General features: G+C 42.8%; 1 protein-coding gene across 2 annotated transcripts in view; it reads left to right on the top strand.

The window, feature by feature from the left end:
* The window catches only part of EIF2AK1 (eukaryotic translation initiation factor 2 alpha kinase 1), a 27118-nt gene continuing 9084 nt past the window's right edge, over positions 1–18034 (top strand). Inside the window, exons 1-11 of one of the 2 annotated variants that reach the window (XM_058157585.1) lie at positions 1–228; positions 6497–6655; positions 7771–7907; positions 10602–10633; positions 12457–12556; positions 13885–13965; positions 15483–15580; positions 16668–16727; positions 16956–17247; positions 17655–17763; positions 17927–18033. In XM_058157585.1, the coding sequence (XP_058013568.1) occupies positions 108–228; positions 6497–6655; positions 7771–7907; positions 10602–10633; positions 12457–12556; positions 13885–13965; positions 15483–15580; positions 16668–16727; positions 16956–17247; positions 17655–17763; positions 17927–18033 (1296 nt within the window). In that variant the 5' untranslated portion in view covers positions 1–107. Of the gene's footprint in view, positions 229–6496; positions 6656–7770; positions 7908–9086; positions 9244–10601; positions 10634–12456; positions 12557–13884; positions 13966–15482; positions 15581–16667; positions 16728–16955; positions 17248–17654; positions 17764–17926; position 18034 lie in introns of those variants that run through there. The other variant, XM_058157584.1, reaches the window with a different exon arrangement.

Genomic DNA, 18034 nt, shown 5'->3' on the forward strand with positions numbered 1-18034 from the left:
AGGCAGGGGGCGCCGCCGAGCCAGCCGGGCGGGCGGGACCGAAGGCAGGCAGGCAAGCAGGCCAGGCCGGCAAGCAGAGACGGCGGAGGCCTTAACGGAGCGCGGCCATGTGGGGAAGGAAGGCCGCCTTCACCATCGGCGAGGCTGGGAGGCCGCGGCTTGCCCGCGCCGTCTTCGGCTTCCCCAAGGAGGAGAAGGAAGGCGCAGGAGCCGAGCCGCCCTTCGACGGTGCGCGGGCCGGGAGGGCGGAGGGCGGCTGGAAGGAAAATAGGGCTAGAGGCGGTGGGTTGGGGTGGGGTGGGGGGGTATTACGTGGGGAGGTGTGTACACGTGTATCGGTGGTAAGGGGGTGGGTAGGGAAAGAGGGGGCTTATACCTCCTTATATTTACCCATATATGTTTATATACTATATAATCTTTTGTATGATTCCTACATATATTGTTGTGACAAAATAAATAAATAAATAAATAAAGGGGGATCTGGGTATTGGGGGGTGGGCTGCATTTGGGCTGGTGTGGCGGTTTGCGGGGGAATGTGTGTGTGTGTGTGTGTACAGAATAATCTAGGTTGCCTTATTTATACACGCAGAGATACACAGTATTTATTCGCCTCTGTCGTTTTAATTACATCTGCCTAAATATCTATCTGTATTTCTATCTATCATCTATTTCTTCTACCTATTTACCTCCCTACCTTTTTATCGAATAGAATAGAGTAGAATTTTTTTCATGGGCCAAGTGTGATTGGACACACAAGGAATTTGTCTTTGGTGCAGATGCTCTCAGTGTGCATAAAAGAAAAAGATATGTTCATCACGGTACAACATTTACAACACAAATGATGGTCAATATATCAATATATTACCTATTGTTTGCCTATACCTATCTATCTCTCTATCCACCCACCCATCTATCTCTATCATCTCTTTCTCTCTTTATCTTTCTATTTGAATCTCTATTATCTTTCTATATATATATACATTATCTATCTATCTATCCATCTATCTATCTATCTATCTATCTATCTATCTATCTATCTATCTATCTATCTATCTTATCTCTTTTTATCTATTGTCTGCCTATTCTTATCTGTATCTCTCTATCCACCCACCCATCTATCTCTATCATCTCTATCTCTTTAGCTTTCTATTTGAATCTCTATTATCTCTCTCTATATATACATTATCTATCTGTCTGTCTGTCTATTTATTTATTTATTTATTTATTTATTTATTTATTTATTTATTTATTTATTTATTTATTTATTTATTTATTTATTTATTTATTGATTGTTTATATTTATATACCGCCCTATCTCCCAAAGGACTCAGGGCGGTTTACAGGCATTTAAAAGCAATAAATACAATTCTAAAAACAATTAAAAAACTTATTCAAAAGCCTAATAATTAAAAATATAAAAATTAAAACCCAAGTTAAAACCCACAAACTAAAATCTAACTCAGTCCTGCGCAGTTAAATAGGTATGTTTTAAGCTCGCGGCGGAAGGTCCGAAGGTCCGCAAGCTGACGAAGTCCGGGGGGTAGTTCGTTCCAGAGGGTGGGAGCCCCCACAGAGAAGGCCCTTCCCCTGGGCGTCGCCAGACGACATTGCCTCGCTGACGGCACCCTGAGGAGTCCCTCTCTGTGAGAGCGCACGGGTCGGTGAGAGGTATTCGGTAGCAGTAGGCGGTCCCGTAGATAACCCGGCCCTATGCCATGGAGCGCTTTAAAGGTGGTCACCAAAACCTTGAAGCGCACCCGGAAGGCCACAGGTAGCCAGTGCAGTCTGCGCAGGATGGGTGTTATACGGGAGCCACGAGGGGCTCCCTCTATCACCCGCGCAGCCGCATTCTGGACTAACTGCAGCCTCCGGATGCCCTTCAAGGGGAGCCCCATGTAGAGAGCATTGCAGTAATCCAGGCGAGACATCACGAGTGCGTGGGTGACTGTGCACAGGGCATCTCGGTCCAGAAAGGGGCGCAACTGGCGCACCAGGCGAACCTGGTAAAACGCTCTCCTGGAGACGGCCGTCAAATGATCTTCCAAAGACAGCCGTTCGTCCAGGAGGACGCCTAAGTTGCGCACCCCCTCCATCGGGGCCAATGACTCGCCACCGATGGTCAGCCGCGGATCTATCTAATCTCTTTATCTATTGTCTGCCTATACCTATCTGTCTCTTGCTATCCACCCATTCATCTATCTCTATCTATCTCTTTAGCTTTCTATTTGAATCTCTTATTATCTCTCTCTATATATATTATCTATCTATCTATCTATCTATCTATCTATCTATCTATCTATCTATCTATCTATCTATCATCTCTTTTTATCTATCGTCTGCCTATACCTATCTGTATTTCTATCTCTCTATCATCTGTCATGTCAGTCAGTATCTACCCCCCACCTCTCTCTCTCTCTCTCTCTTCTTTTCTAGATTATTTTATATGCAACTGGGGATTGTTAAGTGTGGTAGTGCATTTAAAAAAATGTTTATTTTAGAGGGGGTACATCTATATAGATGTACAGCACTATATGTGTGTGAGAGAGAGATAATGTGTATTTTTGTGTTTATGTTGTACACACATATACACATGGGGGCAGGGAGAGACAGAGAGAGAGAGAGAATAATCTAGGGTCTCTTTTATGTATATATATTTATGCATCTGTGGATTATCATGTATACAACTGGGGATTGTAAATGGGGTGTGCATAAGATGATTATTTTAGAGAGAGAGGTATGTGTACATGTGTAGATCATTTTATACACAACTGGGGATTGTAATGGAGGCTTGTATAAAAAAGTTGGCTTTTTAATGGCCTACGTATACAATATCTTTCTCTCCTGTGTTTTGTTCAGTGAATTGCGGTAGACAAAGGTCCCTGCAGGGCGGCCTGTTATAGTTTGATATTTATCAAGAGGAGGTTACAAAGTGGATGGAGAGGAAGATGAAGGCAAATGAGGCATAATGAAGGGCAAATTATACTACTTGCAGCCGCTAATAAGAAAACTCCTTTAATTCCAGGGTTGGATTTGGTTTCCTCCACTCACTTCCACATTTGCAAAACAAACTTAGCAGCATCCCCTTGAGTAGGGAATAGGTTTGCAGTAGAGTTCACCTGAGCGCCCTAATCCACTCAAGAAACAAAGTAAAAAATTTTTTTCCCTCGATTGTTCAATTTCTGCCTGAATGCTTTTTTTTGCTGGAAAGTATTTGCCGGAACCTGTCCGGGCAGTTTTTGCAAATCAGACATGATTGAACAGAAAAGGAAACCTGCATTTAGAAAAACTAGAAAAACCCAACATGCTAGTTTTCTTCATTTTTTTCAGGTATTGCCCCTAGTGCAGGGAGAAGAACAGTCAAAGATAGCTTAATTTTTTATTTGTTACATCTACAGGTAGTTCTTGATTTACGCCGCGATTTTCAATTTTATTTTATTTTTTTGCTGGTATCTGGCATCTTCTTCCAGTTGCAAAAAACAACAACAAAAAATGCCCATTGGGTAAAATTGATTTGTTTAACAACTGCAGCATTCCCTTAACCACAGTTGCAAAAAAAAAAAAAGTCATAAAATCAGGTCCAGTCACCTGGCGACCCACTTAAGGACTGCAGCAACTTATGATCATAATTCCAGGCTCGGTTGTGACCGTAAATTGAGGATTACCTGTATTGATTTCCTCTATAAAATGAATTTAGAGTTTATTTTTTTGACTGTGCAGATTGACAACTCTGCACTGGAAAGATGATACTTTTTGAAGCTGTTTTTTTTTTAAAAAACAAAAACAAAAAAACCTCCCACAAGGAAAAGAAGAAATCTTGCATTTTTCCAGGTTCTGGGTTTCTGGGCAAAGATTTAAAATTCAGGATTAGATGTAACCTAATGTTCCTTTGGTTCTGCCTGATGGGGTGAGGAGGCGGAATCTTCCTTGATAAAGAGGTATTTTAAAGTTGTGTATTTTCAGTTAAATAGCTACTTTCCATGTAATTCTGTTGCCCCTTTTTATTTTTCCTTGCTTGCCTGGGTTTGAAAAATGTTATCTTTGTACAACAGTGTTTTGTACAACAGTCAAATGCTGAAGGGTATCGAATGGCTGAACGATTGCTTACCTTATTGATCTCGTGACTTTATTGTGAGGCTGATAAGGGAAGGAGCTGTTTCATCATTTCCCTGAATAGGTCTTGTGACTCTTGTTTGCAATCTCCTTGCATCAGGCGTCCTCTTTGCGGCTTCAGTTGCATTCCAGGATCTTTGCAACTCTGAATGACTTTCCTTTAAGAGCGAGTCTGCTGTGCACATGCCGCACAAGTGTTTTAGAGGCCTCCACAATAAATTCTGTAGTCAGGTATAAACCACACAAACGTTTTAGTGCATCGATTGACTTGATGAAGAAAACCAGCACGAAGCTCAGCGGCAGGATTCACATTTTGTTACCACTGGTTCCCCACGTGTGTGCACGCTCACTTCACGTGTACACGTGTATCTTCCGTGCATGCGCCTGGCCTTACATGCATGCGCTTTGCTTGCGCATGCGCCTTCTGTTGGGTTGTGACCCAGGCCAAAGTAGGTAGTAGGAAACTCAGTCCGTGAAAAAAACCAGACTTTATTCGAATAGCTGAGAATTAGTTCATTCCCAGCGTAGTTCAACTCAAATTAAAACAAATGCCTCCCAACACAAATTCCTCAGTCCTATCGCAAACCTTGATCCAATTAGGCAAACTGCCAAAGGCCTTTCTTGGCAAACATTAAGAAGTCACAGATACAAAAATAAATGAAAGAAGACGAAGCTACTAATGTTGTTTTCCGGCAAAGTCCAAACTCCGTTGCTGGTCCTTTAAGCCTTATGGGAGGGTCCAATCATCTCTTGGCCCTACTCCCGAGTCGTCCTCTTTGTTTGAGCTGCTCTTGCCTTCTGGCAGCTCTTCTCATGCATGCATTAGGAACAGGCTCCTCCTGTTCCTCTGCCTCACTACTATCAGTCTCTGGAGGCTCTGGAGTCCGCTCCTCACTCCCCGATGGTCCTGGCCTCATCTCAGCCTCATCGCTGTCCGACTCCGTTGCCAGCTCCGCAGGCTGCTGCTGGTGTACCACAACATGGGGCGGGTGGGCAAGCCCACCTGCGATCTCGGCTACCGGTTTGGCTGAACCGGTCTGAACCGGCTAAATACCAGCTCTGATTAAGCCATTTCCCATTTAGAATTGATTTATCCTAAGATAAGCATAAGGCTACCCTGCGTGCAAATTAATAGGAGTTGGAATTCCACAGTTTGAAGAGAAATCACTTATGCCCAAATGCTTCAGCATAGATGTGTCGGTATTTTTTTCTTCACAACACTACAGGCTATAGATTGGTGATTCTTCATAAATGCATGTGACTTTCCAGCTATAGTGTTAACTCTCTGAAGTGGAATCAGTTTAGCTGTTTGCGCAGGGATGAACTCGGCGAAATTACCCTACGCACTAATTTATATTTTTCCTTTGCGTTTTTGTTCTTTGAAATCTTAATAACCACCATAGCTCGTGCCATAAATATAAAGCAAATAGGCAGAAAGAGCCATGAAGCTTTTTATAAATGAGTAACAGCACTTTGTCCATATAACAGTCTGTATGACTAATAAATAGTCGGTATAATAACTCTGGGGATCATTGCTTCTTCTATATGGGCCTTTATAAAGCGACTCAGCTTTAGAAGTGGCTGGCATCTTTATTACCTCCCATTTGTCATGAAAAGCAAGCATTTCTCTTAGGAGCACGCATCTTGCAGCTTCACAGGGCTATAAAACAGCATTACAGCATGGATATTCCACGGCATAAATAGGAGGCAGAGATAAATAATGAACGATTGCTTCACTCTGCACCGTTTTCCATCTGTTCCAGAAAAAAAAGTTACAGGAAGAAGGGGGAAGGAAGCGAAATGGCCTTTGAAGGCATCTGGGTTCTTTACACTGTTTAAACGGAGGGTTGTCCAACCTGGGCAATTTTTAAGACCTGTGGACTTCAACTCCCAGAATTCTGGAATTCTGGGAGTTGTGGTCCAGAGGTCTTAAAAGTCGCCAAGATCGGAAACCCCTGATTTACACTTTGCACTTCAAATATACCGATGCAATGGTGAAATCCTCCACGGGTTGCCACTGGTTCGCTGTCCGCACATGCGCGCTGCCTGCACGCATGTGCAGTGCGCACAAAATGCACGCTTCGTGCAGAAAAAGGAGCCATTTGAAGGTAAGTAGAACAGCGGGGGGGGGGGGAACAGCTGTGCCAGGCAATTTAGATTCACTAGAAAGCATGATTTCCTGCTTTCTAGTGAATATAAATCGTGTGGCACAGCTGATCGTCGGACATACTGGTTCGGTATTTTTTTTACTAGCGGTTCGTCCAAACTGGTGCGAACCGGGAGCACTTCACTCCTGTACCAATGTCTTTGAAACTCCTTTAAATCTTGTTTTCAGACCATTGAAGATGTAAAACAGGTTTCCTTTTTATTCTTTTTTTTTTTTCAGATTCTGACTGGCCTGCCGAATTTCGGGGTGCAAACGGTTCCCAGAAATTAATGGACATCAAGTCCTCCTTCGCCAATCAGCTCCTGCTAGTTTCACTTCTAGAGCATCTTTGCCATGTCTACGCTCAAGATCTCACACGTTCCAGACGATTGTTTCAGTGTTAGTGAAGGGTTTGAATTGATTTTACAGAGTAGTTTGGGGTTGATAGCTTCCCAGAGAGTAGCAACCAAAGAATGGCATTCCTTTTTTTTTTTTTTTATTTGCATTTATATCCCACCCTTCTCCGAAGACTCAGGGCGGCTTACACTATGTCAGGCAATAGTCTTCATCCTATTTGTATATTTATATACAAAGTCAACTTATTGCCCCCAACAATCTGGGTCCTCATTTTACCTACTTTATAAAGGATGGAAGGCTGAGTCAACCTTGGGCCTGGTGGGACTTGAACCTGCAGTAATTGCAAGCAGCTGTGTTAATAACAGACTGTCTTAGCAATCTGAGCCACCAGAGGCCCTTTGAGCCCAATTATGTTAAATTTGACCAATGGGTTCAGTAGGTAGAAAATTAACACATTCAAGATGTATTTTGTCTGTACGTAAATATAAAATGGCAGCTTTTTTAGCCCCGCGGACATGTTTGCCATTTGTCTGGCCCACAGTGCTATTGAAGGTATGGCCAGTGATGTCATTGGGACATCTAGTGGGTGGGGCTGAATTATTTTCTTCCTTCCTTCCTTCCTCGCTCACTCACTCATTCATTCACTCACTCACTCATCAATAGAAGGTAATATTTGTAGCTCAGGGTTGAACTGTGGAGTCCTTAGTGCTCTCTAAGCTTGATTGTTTTCTTGGAGACGTTTAATTACCTATCTGGGTAACCTCATCAGTGCTAGAAGGGTTTGCTCTCTTATATACAAGTGGCCTCACCATAATAGACTTATAGGAAAGCTTAACATATCGTTTCTCCTGTTTTTCTCTTGTTGCTTTTTATTTACCTCCCAATGGTTTGCAGCTGCTGTATTTTACTGGGTTTTACATTTGGAGAGCTGGACAGGGCTAGTTTTATTATATAACATATTAAGTTGTATTAATATCTTAACTTTTTGTTATTCCGAAATCTACCCTCTGGGATTTACAAAACGTAATTTAAATGAAATAAAAGCAATTGAAGTAGTGGCGAGGCCATAAAAACATAATGAAGGCAAGGGTTGAAGAGTGTTCGGTTTATTTTCAAATGGGCTTTCCCCCCCCCACCTCCCCCCCCCCCCAATACAGTGCTCTGTAAAACATTTACTCAGATGGGCTTGCTTTCCGATTTCGCCGTCTGTGAAGAATTTAGCAGTTTGCGACAGCAGCATAATCGAGCCATTACCCAACTAATGAAAGCAGCCAACAAGCAAATACATAAGGAGGTAATTCTCTCTCTCTCTCTCTCTCTCTCTCTCTCTCTCTCTCTCGGCTTCCTGGCAGGCCCATTAAAAGCATGCTAGAACAATATTTGGGATTTTAAATCATCTCTTTTAATCCTTGTGTAAAATGAGGACGCTTGGCCAGTTCGTTGCTGTGGTTGTGTTTATTTATTTTATTTTATTTATTTTATTTGCATTTATATCCCGCCCTTCTCCGAAGACTCAGGGCGGCTTACACTATGTCAGGCAATAGTCTTCATCCTATTTGTATATTTATATACAAAGTCAACTTATTGCCCCCAACAATCTGGGTCCTCATTTTACCTACTTTATAAAGGATGGAAGGCTGAGTCAACCTTGGGCCTGGTGGGACTTGAACCTGCAGTAATTGCAAGCAGCTGTGTTAATAACAGACTGTCTTAGCAATCTGAGCCACCAGAGGCCCTTTGAGCCCAATTATGTTAAATTTGACCAATGGGTTCAGTAGGTAGAAAATTAACACATTCAAGATGTATTTTGTCTGTACGTAAATATAAAATGGCAGCTTTTTAGCCCATGGACATGTTTGCCATTTGTCTGGCCCACAGTGCTATTGAAGGTATGGCCAGTGATGTCATTGGGACATCTAGTGGGTGGGGCTGAATTATTTTCTTCCTTCCTTCCTTCCTCGCTCACTCACTCATTCATTCACTCACTCACTCATCAATAGAAGGTAATATTTGTAGCTCAGGGTTGAACTGTGGAGTCCTTAGTGCTCTCTAAGCTTGATTGTTTTCTTGGAGACGTTTAATTACCTATCTGGGTAACCTCATCAGTGCTAGAAGGGTTTGCTCTCTTATATACAAGTGGCCTCACCATAATAGACTTATAGGAAAGCTTAACATATCGTTTCTCCTGTTTTCTCTTGTTGCTTTTTATTTACCTCCCAATGGTTTGCAGCTGCTGTATTTTACTGGGTTTTACATTTGGAGAGCTGGACAGGGCTAGTTTTATTATATAACATATTAAGTTGTATTAATATCTTAACTTTTTGTTATTCCGAAATCTACCCTCTGGGATTTACAAAACGTAATTTAAATGAAATAAAAGCAATTGAAGTAGTGGCGAGGCCATAAAAACATAATGAAGGCAAGGGTTGAAGAGTGTTCGGTTTATTTTCAAATGGGCTTTCCCCCCCCCACCTCCCCCCCCCCCCAATACAGTGCTCTGTAAAACATTTACTCAGATGGGCTTGCTTTCCGATTTCGCCGTCTGTGAAGAATTTAGCAGTTTGCGACAGCAGCATAATCGAGCCATTACCCAACTAATGAAAGCAGCCAACAAGCAAATACATAAGGAGGTAATTCTCTCTCTCTCTCTCTCTCTCTCTCTCTCTCTCTCTCTCGGCTTCCTGGCAGGCCCATTAAAAGCATGCTAGAACAATATTTGGGATTTTAAATCATCTCTTTTAATCCTTGTGTAAAATGAGGACGCTTGGCCAGTTCGTTGCTGTGGTTGTGTTTATTTATTTTTATTTTTATTTATTTTTATTTGCATTTATATCCCGCCCTTCTCCGAAGACTCAGGGCGGCTTACACTATGTCAGGCAATAGTCTTCATCCTATTTGTATATTTATATACAAAGTCAACTTATTGCCCCCAACAATCTGGGTCCTCATTTTACCTACCTTATAAAGGATGGAAGCCTGAGTCAACCTTGGGCCTGGTGGGACTTGAACCTGCAGTAATTGCAAGCAGCTGCTGTTAATAACAGACTGTCTTAGCAGTCTGAGCCACAGAGTGTTGCAGTATTTTTGTGTTTCTTTGTTTTTAATCACTGAGGCATCTTATTTTGCTGAAGGAGGGCAAAGGGATTGAAAACCACCATTACGTATTTCAGTTTGTTTGACTATCATGCTAAACTACTGTTGTGGCCCGCCGGCGGCAGCGGATTCGCACAATAAGAAGGTTGGGGAGGAACGTGGGCCAGTCCTAGGGGCTGGGGAAAGCTCGGACGAGGGCTCTGCATCGGAGGCAGAGAAGGGGCCAAGGCCATCTGATAGTTATGTGCAGCCTCCGGAATCTGACAGCGAGTTAGAAGAACAGTGAGCCTGTTCCCAGGGTGCGCATGCGCAGAGCTGCCAGACAACAAGAACAATTAAGAAAATAGGGTCGACTTGGGAGTAAGGCTTGGAGATGATTGGCTCCTCCCAGAAGACATAAAAGAAGAGCAAACGGAACGTGAGCTTTTGCAGGAAGCAATTAGTTCATTTGGCCGGTTCAAGATTTGAAAATTCTGTCTGTGACTCTGTGCCAAGTTTGGCCTTGCCCTGCGTCTGGAAGTTGGCTCTCTGGCAGCGTTCCACATGAGATAGGAAATGCCCAAACTTCCTATTAAGCACAATTAATGCAAACTCTGCTTTGGAAACAGACCTTCAAATCATGCATCCGATCTCTTACGTGTCCGGAAAAAGTGTTTTGATTTAAAAAAAAATAATCATTGTTCAGTTTTCTTAGGTAAGGTTTTGTAAAATATCCTGGAGAACAGGAATAACATTGGAGAGAAAAAAGCTCAAAACTGCTTCTCTGTCGGATTGACATTTGTGCTTTAAACACTGCTGATTTTTCCGTTTCATTTTCACAAATCCAAACTTTGTTTCTTGACTGCGTTTGTTACTGATTGCAGCATTTCTTTTCTTCCATTTCTGTATTTCGTAGGAAGTTGGTCATGGTGATTCCTACAAAAACAGGTACGTCTTCAAAGCTCCGGGAGTAATGTTGAAACCAGCTACCTACCGTATTTTATTTAAGATGTCGACTTTAAAATTGCTTTAGCGTCAGCTTCTGGAGTCCCTGCATTGCAGAAATAAAATTCAGATTAACGTCACGTTGGAACCCTAAATCATAAAAAGTACCATAAAAAAGTCTTGGGCATTGCAAGAAGAGGCTGTTGGTTTCTCTTCTGAATGAGAATTTTTCCATGTCTGGATTGTAAAAGCTGAAGTGCACCTAATGCAGGATATAAATCAGTACCGTGTTTCCCCGAAAATAAGACGGGGTCTTATTGTCTTTGGAACCCCGAAATAAGGGCTTGGCCTTATTATTGGGGGATCCGGCAGAGAGAGGCTCCGTCCGTGCACCATCAAGCCGCACCCCTCCTGTAGGGGAGAGAACGCAAACGGCACAAAGGCGCCAAGCCGCACAAGCGCCTGATCCCTTCCTGGCTTGCACACCTCCCAGGCCTCACCACGTCAATGTGGGCGAAGCCAGTGAGCACCTGGCTGGAAGCTTCTGGAAGTGGAAAAGACGCTGGTCGGGCCAGCCGCCTGCTGCCAAGTCTTCCTGAAGCCGGGGCAGAGAGGCAGCAAAGGGCAAAGTGAGCCGCAGGTCAGGTCATGGGGAGACCGTGCCACTGCCGCCACCATCCGAGCACTGAGGATGGCTTCCTCTGCGGCTTCCAAACCCCGGCTGGAAGCCCCTGGAAGCGGAGAAGAAGCCGGTCGGGCCAGCAGAGTCTTCCGGCAACGGCCGCTCTGGAAGTGCGCTTCCCGCTCTATGGTTCCAACTCTGTGTGGCTGCCCCGGCTCCTGGAAGACTCAAAAGCAGGCAGCTGGCCCGACTGACTTCTTCTCCGCTTCCAGCGGCTTCCAGCCGGGGTAAGGAAACCATCCTCAATGCCGGGTGGGCACCACGTTGCAAGAAGTGCCGGGCCGCTGCTCTCTTGTGAGCTGGACAGGAGTTTGCAGGTGAGGGGGATGGATGGGTGGATGAATTTATTTATTTATTTATTTATTTATTTATTTATTTATTTATTTATTTATTTATTTATTTATTTATTTATTTATTTAATTAATCGCATTTTTATACCGCCCTATCTCCCGGGGGACTCAGGGCGGTTTACAGCCTAATAAAAACATACATATAAATACAAAATAAAACACCAATTAAAAAACTTATTAAATAAGGCCGAATATTAAAAAATTGCAATAAAAATAATAAAACCCCGTTAAAACCAAATTTAAAATTTAAAATTCTAGTCCAGTCCTGCACAAATAAATAGATGTGTCTTAAGCTCACGGCGAAAGGTTCGAAGGTCAGGAAGTTGGCGAAGTCCTGGGGGAAGTTCGTTCCAGAGGGCGGGAGCCCCCACAGAATGGATGGGAGGCGGGCGAGAGCCAAGAACGCTGGGGGGAAAGAGAACGAGAGGTAGTTCCCGATCAGCTCAGCAAGTTGCGATGCCATTAGCTGACCAGGGAACGGAAGGGCTGCCTCCGGTGCTGGCCACGCCCACCCTTCACTAGGGCTTATTTTCGGGGGAGGGTGTATATTTACGCCCACCCCAAAAAGCAGGCTTGGCCTTATTTACAGGACATGTCTTATTTTCGGAAGAAACACGGTCGTTTGATCCTTGGTAAGCTGTCACTAATCTGGATATTTTTCTACGTCGATGTCTCATTTCTATTTCCCTACTTCACTCATCTATCCGTGAAAGTAAGTGCTACAGTGGAATGTTTCCCCCTTTTTAATTTTTTTTTATAACAACTCCATATTCATACACTCTCTTAAAAACCAGGGAGAACGAGATCCTCTTTGAAGCACAGACATCCCGTTACATTAATGAATTTGATGAGATTTCGAGGCTCGGGAAAGGAGGGTACGGAACAGTATATAAGGTATTTCTAATTCACTGATTTGTAACTAAAATCAATCACATTAGCATTGCTATGTAATCGATTGGAGGGCTGATTGGTGTTGGTGGGTAGAAATTATGGCAGGCTTTTCCATATATCTTAAGGTTTCAATTCTGAGCAGACTTAACGGATTGTTAGATGTGCTGAATTACCAAATCTGTAGTGTTTGGGCAATGATGTGACTATACCCACATGGTCTTTTTCCCTAGTTGCCACCCAAGGCCCATATTCTGAATCTGGCGGGTGATATTTATTTATTTGTTTCATTTATGTCCCACCCTTACTGCACGTTTGTGAAGTCCCAGGGTCTGCATGAATTTGTAATTTTTATTATTTTTACAAAAAGAATGCTTCGGTCCCCCTTCGTTCTTCATTTACTTTATATCCCTCTGCCTTTCTTTTTAATTTATAGTTTTTTATTTTCAATTTACATAGAATAGAATAGAATAGAATAGAATAGAATAGAATAGAATAGAATAGAATAGAATAGAATAGAACAGAATAGAGTAGAATTCTTTATTGGCCAAGTGTGATCGGACATACAAGGAATTTGTCATTGGTGCATACACTTTCAGTATACATAAAAGACAAGATACGTTCATCAAGAATCATAAGGTACAACACTTAATGATAGTCAGGGTACAAATAAGCAATCAGGAAACAATATAATAATCTATAATATAATAATTATTATTTTTATATCAATAACAATATAATCAATCAAAACAATATAATCATAAGGATACAAGCAATAAAGTTAGTCATACAGTCATAAGTGGAAGGATACCTTTTTTTAACAGTATTGTGTCATGTGTCTCTTACAGGTATTTATATCTGTTCCTATACATTTTTGTTTCTCTGTTCTAACCAGTTATACCACTTATCCCACACCCCATAAAATTCTGCTTCTTCCTTGCCTTTCATTTCTAATGTGAGCCTATCCATCTCAGCACATTCTAGTATCTTGTATATAATCATCTCATTGGCTGGTGTATTTTCTAGTTTCCAACACTGAGCATAGACAATTCTCACTGCTGTTACTATGTGCAAAATAATGTATTGGAGTTGCTTCTTGATCTTTCGGTTAATCATCCCTAATAAAAATAGTTCAGCTTTGAACTCAAGTTTGTTCTCCTGTTATCTCTTGCAGCCATTTCCTTATTTGTTCCCGATATTTTTTTGCTTTGGAGCATTGCCACCACATGTGATAAAATGTTCCATCTTTGTGCTTGCACTTCCAGCACTCTGGTTTCATATTTGTATACATTGTAGCCAATCTATATCCCTCTGTCTTATTGATCTCCTTTCAGGTCAGAAATAAACTCGACGGTCAATTCTATGCGATTAAAAAAATCCTGATTAAGAAGGCCACCAAACGAGATTGCATGAAGGTATGGGCTTGTTTTTATGTTGGCTGGAGGGTGTTGTGCATAGACAGGTGTCACGGTTCCCAGCTCCGGATTAGTCGATGTTTCACGTTAAAGGAAACCTGTGGATTTGCAAGCAGAAACTTGGCTATTTTATTGCCTTGCTTCAAACATCTGCTAACTCAAAAGTCCTGTATTTCCGGCAAGAAGAATGGAGAGAGAAAGAGAGAGAGAGAAGACAGGAAGTCGGGACCCCACCCACTTTTGACTTTGGCACTTCCTGCCGATGAACCCCGCCCGCTATTTCTTGCTTGTACTCCCAATACAATGTCGATGGGTGCGATGGTTAGAAGGAGAAGTTGCCCAGCTTTTCAGGAGTCTTTCCCATCACCCAATTCAAACCATTTGCTTGGGGATGCAGAGTTCTTCAAGGGGCGCCCTTGGGCTTGCAACGCCCTTATAGTGGACATTCCATCTTATGGCGACTATGGAAATTCTCAGTCACCCAGGTCATGGTTCTCCCAAAGGTGCTTTTTCAAGAGGCAACTGGGCTTCTTGGATGAGAAGAGAAACGTCTTCGAAGAGAAACAAAGAAAGACCAGTTGTCTCCTGACATAGGAGATGACCAGGCAGACCCCGAGGAAGGGGTCAAGCACCTCATCAGTTTTGAATCCCTTCACTCCTACAAGAGATCTAAGTCTGGCCTACCTTGAATTTCGTTGACTCAAATCATTTTGCTTTGTTCAGATTCTTGTAGAGAGCATTAGCATGCAGCAAGCTTGTCTTCACATGAATGGCCTTGGTTCCTTGATTTCTGGCCCCTGACAGGCGGTGGGTAAGGACAAAAGTGAAAGCACCCTTAGTTCCAGTTCCAGGAACTCTATGGAATCTTGGGAAAGAGTGGCTTATCTGGCCATATTGTTGTGACCTAGACCCAAGTAGTTATTACCAGACACAGTCAATCCTAAACGTATTTTATTAGAACAGCTGAGAATTACTTCATTCTCAGCTTAGTCCAAATTAAGTCCAAAACAAATCCTTCAGAAAAAGTCCTTTGGCCTTATCACAAACCTTTGACTTCTTTGGCACCCTGCCAAAGGCTTTTCTTGCAAGAACCCCACAGAGATGCCGACAAGAAACAATTGTAGCAACGTTGCTTTCCTACAAAGAACAGGAGCCTTGCTGCTCTTTTAAGACTTATGGGAGGAGCCAATCATCTCCTGGCCTTACTCCCAAGTCGTCCTTTTTGCTTCAGCTGCTCTTGCCTTCTGGCAGCTCTTCGCATGCATGCATTAGGAACAGGCTCCTCCGGTTCCTCTGCCTCTCTGCTGTCCACCTCTGGAGGCTCTGGAGTCCGCGCATCGCTCCCAGATGGCCTTGACTCCATCTCTGCCTCTGATGCAGAACCCTCGTCCGGGCCTTCCCCAGACTCCAGGACTGGCCCATGTTCCTCCCCAGCCTCCTCACTGTCCGACTCCGTTGCCAGCTCTGCAGGCTGCTGGCGGACCTGGTGTAATAAGTCCTCTCTGATCTTTCTGTAGGTCCTACGGGAAGTGAAAGTCTTGGCTCAGCTGCAGCATCCTAACATCGTAGGTTACCACACGGCTTGGATGGAGCATGTTCAACCAGCAGGTCCAAAAGGGGAGCATTTATTTATTTATTTGTTTGTTTGTTTGTTTGTTTGTCCGTCTGTCCATCCATCCTGTATCTATACCACTGGTCTCATCTGCCTGACTGAGCAATTTAAAGCGGTTTATAATTTACGAGTTTCATCCCACCCGCTCAGGTTTTATTGATTAAATGTATAAGCCATCTCTCTCGCTGTCTCGGGTGGGCAGCTCACAACAGCATAAAAGCAAAAGGCATTAAAACCATTAAAATTAAAATTCACAGCCACTGATTAAGATTAAAACCAGGAGCATGGAAGGCACAGGGTTTCTGCGGTTGGTTTTTGTCCACAGTGCATAAAAATGCTTTTTAAAGTGTTGCTCCCTGAAGCGTCTTGGCAGGAACCTGATAAGATTTATGTTCTTAATAAATATGTTATTAATATCCTTTCCACCCGGAAGTGCTTCTAACTATCCCTGCCCCCGCCTCCCATGCCCAGCTGAGTCACGCAATCATCAGAGGTTTTTTTTTTACTTTTAAAAGCATTTTTTCTTCGGCCGAAAAAATGCTTTTAAAAGTAAAAAAAAAAGCCTCTGATGATCGCATGGCTCAGCTGGGATCGTTAGAGCCTTTTAAAAGCATTTTTTCTGCAACTTCTTTGGTCAAAGAGGTTGTAAAAAAATGCTTTTAAAAGGCTCTGGCGATCCCAGCTGAGTTGCCTGATCCCTGAAGGCTTCTTTTTCTTTTAAAGGCAAAAAAAAAAAAATACTTTTAAAAGAAAAGAAAAGCCTCCGACGATCAGGCAACTCAGCTGAAGGAGCCTTTTAAAAGCATTTTTTCGCCCGAAGAGGTTGTAGAAAAAATGCTTTTAAAAGTAAAAAAAAAAAAGTTGGCCACGCCCACCCAGTCACATTACCACCACCACCACCAAGCCACGCCCACAGAACCAGTAGTAACAAATTTTACATTTCACCACTGATTTGGATGCATACCTAAAAATTTTAAACCTGGTTTAGCTGACCTGCCCACATGTCCCATGATGGCCCCAACATATAAGTCTCTTACGAACCCGGCGTTTTATAAAATTGTCTTTATGAAATGTCCTGTTTCTTCATTACAGGTGGCTTAGTCGTGGATCTTCCGTCTCTCAAAACGTCTTCGGAGCCAGAATATTCTAAGTACGTCTTCTAAGACTCCACAAAAAAAAAACCTGCCTCATTTTTTAAAAAACAAATTCTTTTTAATAAATAAAATTATTTATGCAGGGAATGGATGGACCCTGAAGGGGTGTACAGTTGCCTTCCCTGCCTTGATTTTGGAATTATTATTATTATTATTATTATTATTATTATTATTATTATTATTATTATTATTATTATTATTATTATTATTTTTTTTTTTTGCAGGGACCAGAGTTCCATTCAAGAAATGGAAGACAGTTCCATCATCTTTGCCAATCAGACTCCGGAGGATTCTTTTGGCAGAAATTCTAATGGAAGCAAAGGGAATTCTTGCACACTTCCTCCTGGGACATACGGCGGCGGCAGTGACAGTGACACGAGCAACGAATCGCGGGACAACGGAAACCGGGCCTCGCTCTTACGTCGCTGCGATGAAAATGGGGACCACGCCAATGCGAACGATTCTTGTAGCGATGAAGACTCCGAAAAGGAGATATCTTCACCCCGGCCTTGTACGGTAAAAACAAATTTGTCTCAAATGGGCGTGAATTATGGCTCAGTGGCTAAGACAGTTCAGTGGTTCGAGTCCCTAGTGCCGCGTAATGGGGTGAGCTCCCGTTGCTTGTCCCAGCTTTTGCCAACCTAGCAGTTTGAAAGCACGTAAAAAGTTACTTGGAACCCTAACACCCGTTTTTGCTGGCAAAACGCCGGGCCACCACAGGCCACCACCAAATGACGACAAGTTGGCCATGGTCCCCCTGGCCAGTCCCTCCCCCACGGTCAAACACAACCCTGATGCAGCCCTCAATGAAATCGAATTTGACACCCCTGCTGTAACCACCTGGCCTTTCATAGCTTTGCTGTAGTATTATACACCTTTCTTGTGGCCCATTGATAAAAAGTATCTCCCTCTTTCCTTCTTAGACCGAATATCACCTGATGCTCCACATACAAATGCAACTGTGCGAAACCTCCTTGTGCGACTGGATTGCCGCCAGAAACGACGTATGTCTGAGAGCAACAGATGCCTCTAGTAAGTCTTAAAGCCTAAGCAAATCTTCTGGAAAAGATGCTTGCTTGCTTCTCTTTAAAAAAAATAAAATCAAGGCATTTTAAACAGACTCAGAAACAAGTTTTTATAAAGACATTCCAGCATTGCACACATAAAACTGTTTTTTTTAAAAATGTTTTTAAAGATCCTTATCATCATATCGAGAAACACTGGACCTTAAAGATTTTCCAGGAGCTGCTAGAAGGAGTGTACTATATCCACACGAATGGAGTCATGCACCGGGACATTAAAG

This window comes from Ahaetulla prasina, chromosome 14 (genome assembly GCF_028640845.1).
Source record: "Ahaetulla prasina isolate Xishuangbanna chromosome 14, ASM2864084v1, whole genome shotgun sequence".
NCBI classification, from domain to species: domain Eukaryota; kingdom Metazoa; phylum Chordata; class Lepidosauria; order Squamata; family Colubridae; genus Ahaetulla; species Ahaetulla prasina.